Raw genomic sequence first — 6,310 nt, 5'->3', positions numbered from 1 at the left:
ATATATATATATATTCATCATGACTTGGCTGTGCCCCTGCTCAAGGTTAATTTTCCTTTTCCTTCCCCATTTCCAAGGTTTCCTTCCTGCTAAGGGAAGCTGGAAAACAGGTCTTCATCCCTTGAAATCCCACAGTGCCATGGCAATGAGCAGCTGTGTCCAGAAYTGCTCTTTCAGAAATATTTGATAAACCCAGTTCAGCATCCCTGGACTCCTCATGGACAAACACATTAAAGCCATGTCCCTGCCCCAAACCTAAGCGCACTTCCAGGGAATAAATGGGGTGCTAGGCACTTTTGTTTGTTTCCACCCTAATAACAACATTCCCTGGATTTCCAAGGGCTGTGAGGGAAGAGAGGGGGTTCATTGGATGCCATAGGTCATCCTTGGATGCTCCTAGGATGGAGCAAAGGGTGCTGAGGATCTCTGGAGCCACCTCCAAGGGCATCCAAGCCAAGGCTGCCTCATCCCACCCTTGCAGATGCCTGGAAAACTTTCTTGCCCTGCTCCCAGGAATTGCTCGGAAGACACAAACAGACCCAGGATGAAACCAAATCCCTGAGATGAATCCAGAGAGAAGCACGTGGTCAGGCTGGGGCACTCAGGGGGRGTTTCCTTCCTGGGAATGAAGGCTGATCCCTGGGATTCCCCTGGAGACCACGGCTTCTCCTCTGATTCATGGGTGACAACTGGAGCTCGGCATTGCCCAGCTGCCGTTCCATTGGGATGTGCTTTTGGATCCATAAACATTCCTTGTTACCCAGGCTGGAGCCAAATGTTCCCTGGGGGCTATTCCAACCTCTGGAGTTTTGGAAGGCTGACCTATTTCGGGATGAGAGGGAAAGTGCTGGGCCAGCCAAGCCACCATTCCCAGAAATACCCACTCGTAAATAAAACCTGAACCTCCAAACATTTCTTCTGTTTGATAGAAGATCAAGCTGATATTCATGGCTGATAAATGAAATCCTGCTTCATTCCCACTTTTCATCCCTCTGCAGGGAAGCAGAACAAGGATGTGTGAGTTGTAGGTCTTCTCCTTCCATGTCCTGCAGCAATTCCTGCCTTTTACAGCAACAACCAGCCCTGATTATATTTAATATCCCATGGAAACCCTGCTCTGGGAAGGGRCTTCCCAAGACACAAAGTCCAACCTTTTGTTATTGCTAGAAAAYAACTGATTTATCCAACTTGGTGTCTGCTTCCTAAAATTCCTTCTCTCTATCCTAAAATTATTCAAATCTGTTTATTCCCTTTCTTGGATCRGCTGGGATCACATTCTTCTGGGTGCAAGGAGCAGAAATTTTAATATTTCAGTAGATGAATTCAATTTAGATCTGATGGGTGAAAGGGGAGTKTAAAATAATCTTGGAGCAAGGACACAGCCTCTGGAATATCAGAATGGGAAAGACAAAGTTCCTGAAGAACTCAATTCTTTTCTAAATCCATTATGTTTGTTAAAAGGTCTTTGAGGAATAATTTGGTTTGGTTGTTAAAATGAATTAAACCAGGCAAAAGGAACAGGAGAGGCCATGGKGCACTCAATAAAATGTACTCTCAGATAAACTAAAACTCAAACAGAACAAAATGCTCTGGGTTGGATCAGGGGTCAAAMGGGTGCAAATATTTCCAAGAAAAAGGAAATAAATAAAGAAGTTSTTCAAATATTGTGGCATTTCAAACTTAGGACTGAAATGATGCCCTTTCCTCATGTCTAAACTTTATCTTCCAACACAGCTGATAAACAATAATTGATTTTTTTTTTTTTTTAATCTGCATATATTAGGCCAGATTTAATGCCCATAAAATTTTCAGCAGCACTGCCTTAATTAGGGWAAATATTTCAGTAGCAATTCAATTACCAAGCAATTAAAAACATGGAGTTACATTTTGGAKTCTTGAAGTTTTCTGTAAACTTTAAAGCAGATTAAATGTGTATTAAGGTAAATTATATTTTGTCCAAGAGGCCAGAAAGAAGTGGGGGGACTTTCGTTAAACCCCAAAATTCTAACATTATTAATGATCAATTATATCTGWTTTTATATAAATATAAATTGATGTCTTCCAAAGGAACCAAATCCCGCTGTGTTTTCCCCCGGTCCATTACTCCATAAAAACAACAACTGGGCTTAGCAGGGAAGAGCTGGAATTGCAAATCCACCTGGATTCATTTCTATCATGAGGCATCAGCTCTTGAATTTTTAACTTCTGGAATTTTGAACTCCTGGAATTTTTAACTCATGGGAACTGCCAGGACTGCAGGGTTGCACCMGGACAGAGTCTCCCTTGAGCAAATTCCCTTCAATTAACTCAAATTTCAAATTTCAAAATCAAATTTCAAATTCAAATTAATATCTAAATAAGAAGCTGCAGAGAAACCTTCCCAGTATCCACTCCCTGCTGGAAGCCTGGATGGATAAACCCAGGCGTGGAATGGGAAGTACAAAAGCAGCTGAACGTTAAAATTAAATTAAAAGGAGAATTCTCTGGGTTTTTTTTGCCACAGTTATTTCATATTGTTAAACATATGTTATTGTAATTAGTTAAATATCATTAGAAAATCCTTTTGAACCCAGAGCATGGATTTTAGAGCACAAATCAGAGCTCCGGGATGGGTTCCCAAAGCCTGGTCCATCCCTTGAGGCAGTTGTCCCCCTCCACATTCCTTCCTGGGAGGAAGAGCGTTTCAGCTCCCTGCTTGGGGGCTCTTTAAACTCCATAAACCAGCAAGTTCCAGGCTTGGAAAACGGGTTCATTCCTGGTATTTTGGTTGCCATCCCCAGGCTCTACAGGACGTTCAAGGACAGCAAGTACCTGTACATGCTGATGGAGGCCTGCCTGGGGGGAGAGCTCTGGACAATTCTCAGGGACAGGTGAGGTGGAAACTTTTCTCCTGCAGGGTGGGATGTTTCTGAATGTCACAGAATTCCTGCTGGTAGGGTTGGGAGGGACCTCAAAGCTCATCGCATTCCCACCCCTGCCATGGCAGGGACACCTCCCACTGTCCCAGGCTGCTCCCAGCCCCAATGTCCAGCCTGGCCTTGGGCACTGCCAGGGATCCAGGGGCAGCCACANGCCATGGCAGGGACACCTCCCACTGTCCCAGGCTGCTCCCAGCCCCAATGTCCAGCCTGGCCTTGGGCACTGCCAGGGATCCAGGGGCAGCCACAACTTCTCTGGGCACCCTGTGCCAGGGCCTGCCCACTCTCCCAGGGAACAATTCCTGCCCAAAATCCCATCCATCCCTGCCCTCTGGCAGTGTGACCCCATTCCCTGTGTCCTGTCCCTCCATCCCTTGTCCCCAGTCCCTCTCCAGCTCTCCTGGAGCCCCTTTAGGCCCTGGCAGGGGCTCTGAGCTCTCCCTGCATCCTTCTCCTCTCCAGGTGAGCATTCCCAGCTCTCCCAGCCTGGCTCCAGAGCAGAGGGGCTCCAGCTCTCAGAGCAGTTCTGTGGCCTCTTCTGGATTTGCTCCAGCAGCTCCAGGTCTTTCTGATGTCCCAGTTTTTAAATCACAATTTCCCATCCCAGAGCTTTTCCCATCCCCGTGTTTGCTGCCCACCCTCTGTGAGTGTGAATGTGCCCATGGAGCAGGAGAGATGCAGGGAATTGTAACTCTGGAATAGCCTCATCACTGGAACAGAATTCCACTGAATGTGGAAAGATTGATCAGAAGGCCAACATTAAATTGTCTTTTAATTCCCTGGAACAATTTTTTTTCTGTAGTTCTTCCTTTGCCCAAAAGCCTTCTTCTCACTGAAACTGGAGCAACATTAGCAGGTGCTGGGTGGGATTTTTCCTGATMTTTTGTCAGTGCCTGATAATTCCACTTTAATTCTCTGGGATTGAAACTGAGGTTCTGCTGGCCACCTAGCTCAGACACTCTCCTGCTCTCAGCCAGCTCCCAGCAGGCAGCAAATGTGGTTTCCTTTGGAAAACTGGCTGCAGACCACTGAAACATGTGCAGTTTTGCATTTGAATTAACACTTCAAGCCCCAGCAGCTGTGATTTTTCTGCCATTTGTCTCAGGAACATTAATACAGAACTTACCTCCACACCTCAAAGGAGTTTTAATACTCAAAAGCCAAAGTCATACTTAGGAAAAAAATAGCATTTTTTTCTTACAAGATGAAGATTTCTAAGATTTATTTCTAATTTTTTGAGTAAAACTGAAAATAGTTTCAGGTACTGGGGACAGAAAGGCTGCTTCAAAATGGAAATTTAATTAGATTGAGGTAGGAAGTTTAGCAGTAGGCGCTTTCCAGGTGTGGAAAAGTGATTTTACTGCAGTGCTGAAAGTTTTAACGGCAGAATGCATTCCATGGGGAAGGGATCCACTCAYCTAATGGCTTCATCCCTTTTGCCCTCCCTCTTTTTCCACAGGGGTTCATTTGAGGATTCCACCACCAGGTTTTACACGGCATGCGTGGTGGAAGCCTTTGCCTACTTGCATTCCAAAGGGATCATTTATAGGGACCTCAAGCCAGAGAACCTCATCCTGGATCACCGCGGTTAYGCCAAGCTGGTGAGTCCCAAAAAAGCCACCCCACAGGGGTTTGGCCAGAGAGGGTCAATAGCAGAGTCCCCACTTTGCTCAGGAGGTGCTGAGATGAGAGCAGGGTGAGGTGTTGTCACCAGCACCGGGATGTTTCCCCGATTTCCAGCAGGGCTCGGGTTCTGGCTGCGCTGAGGAAGGCTGATTCTGGCTTGGGATTCAGATCCTTGCTCCTGGAATGCTGAGGAAAGAGCATCAGGAGAAAACCACCCAGCTGTATTGGGCAGAAAATGGCCTTTTTGTCCCAGAACTGAGGGTGGAGGTGCCCTGATTGTTAAGGGCACCTCAAATGGCTGAGTAAGAGCATAGAGAGGGGGAGAAGAGAAGGAAGAGGTCCCTYGGTGGGAGGTGCTGGAATGTGGGCCCTTGGGAAGCCACCAGTGAGGGACAGGACCCCAAAAAGGAGYTGCTCCAGGAATGGCCGATGTCCCCTTGGATGTCACAGGGGACCAAGGTCTCTGCGTGTCGCTTCAGGGGCTCTTTGGGGTGGGAGCAGCTGGGGATGGGAACTCAGCCCATGGCCACTGCCTGGTGACAGCTCCACGTGGCACCCCATGAGTGACAGCAGAGTCTGTTCCCTGCAGCCAGGCCAGGGCCCCAGGGAGGTGTAGGGTGACAGAGGATGATGAAGAGTGGGACCATCCTTCTCCCTGCCCAGCAGGAGCTGGGTCTCTGCTGGCCCCATCACCAGCCCTGGATCCTCAGACATGTCCCAGGTGTCCCAGACCCGCTGTGGGCTGGGACTGTGGGGGGTCCTGACCAGCCCCAGTGGACTCCACTTCCCAGTGTAATCCCATTTTCCGTGCTTGCCAGTGCTGTGGGGACTCTGCTTTGGGCCACAGAGAGTTTGGTGCACTGCCTCSCTGTTACAGCAGCACAGAAACCCACAGCAGTCAGTGCTGAGCCTAAATCATGGAATCCTGGAGTGCTTTGGCTTGGAAAGGACCTCACAGCCCATCCATGTGGGGCAGCCACAGCTCCTCTGGGCACCCTGTGCCAGGGCCTGCCCACCCTCCCAGGGAACAATTCCTTCCCAATATCCCATCCTCCCTCTCTCAATTTAAAACTATTCCCTCTTGCCCTGTTAATTTAAATTTATAAGAAAAGAAGCAAAATTACGTGAGCTGTGAGTGATAGAAAGTTCCAACTCCCAAGAACCTCTCGGTGCTGGTGTTTGCCTCCCTCGTGGGAATATTCCTCAGCATCAATCAGCAAAAAGGTCACTGTGGTTCCCTGGTCCTGGAAYGACCCTCAGTGCTTTAATTAGGAGAGAATTCCTATGAGGAATCCTCCTTTCTGCCTTGTTTCACTTCAAGAGGAGCGGAGCCCAYGGCTGACATTCCCTCTGCCCCTTCCCTCAGGTCGATTTTGGCTTTGCAAAGAAAATAGGATTTGGAAAGAAAACATGGACTTTTTGTGGCACCCCAGAGTATGTAGCCCCCGAGATCATCCTGAACAAAGGTCACGACATTTCRGCAGACTACTGGTCCCTGGGAATCCTGATGTATGAGCTCCTGACTGGCAGGTATGGGCATTGGAATTCATCCCAACTTTTCTGCCCTCGTCACCCTGACGGGGCCAGGGCAGGGGCAGGGCTGGCTGTCCTGTGGGTTATCCATTTTGGTCCTGAATGGGCTGAACATGACAGGAAAAGGAAAAGGAAAAGGGAAAAGGAAAAGGAAAAGGAAAAGGAAAAGGAAAAGGAAAAGGAAAAGGAAAAGGAAAAGGAAAAGGAAAAGGAAAAGGAAAAGGAAAAGGAAA

At 47.8% G+C, this 6,310-nt stretch overlaps 1 protein-coding gene across 1 annotated transcript in view; it reads left to right on the top strand.

The window, feature by feature from the left end:
- LOC130580386 (cGMP-dependent protein kinase 1-like) overlaps positions 1-6,310 on the top strand; it is a 25,287-nt gene that overhangs the window by 10,310 nt on the left and 8,667 nt on the right. The window contains exons 2-4 of the mRNA XM_057377847.1: positions 2,674-2,870; positions 4,378-4,519; positions 5,911-6,198. Of these exons, the coding sequence (XP_057233830.1) occupies positions 2,674-2,870; positions 4,378-4,519; positions 5,911-6,198 (627 nt within the window). The remainder of the gene's footprint in view (positions 1-2,673; positions 2,871-4,377; positions 4,520-5,910; positions 6,199-6,310) is intronic.

The sequence above is a fragment of the Malurus melanocephalus genome, unplaced genomic scaffold (assembly GCF_030028575.1).
Source record: "Malurus melanocephalus ecotype Western Australia unplaced genomic scaffold, MMel_1.1 scaffold_327, whole genome shotgun sequence".
Lineage (NCBI taxonomy): Eukaryota > Metazoa > Chordata > Aves > Passeriformes > Maluridae > Malurus > Malurus melanocephalus.
The sequence above is the reverse complement of the archived record's forward strand: the minus strand, read 5'-3'. Positions and strand labels throughout refer to the sequence as shown.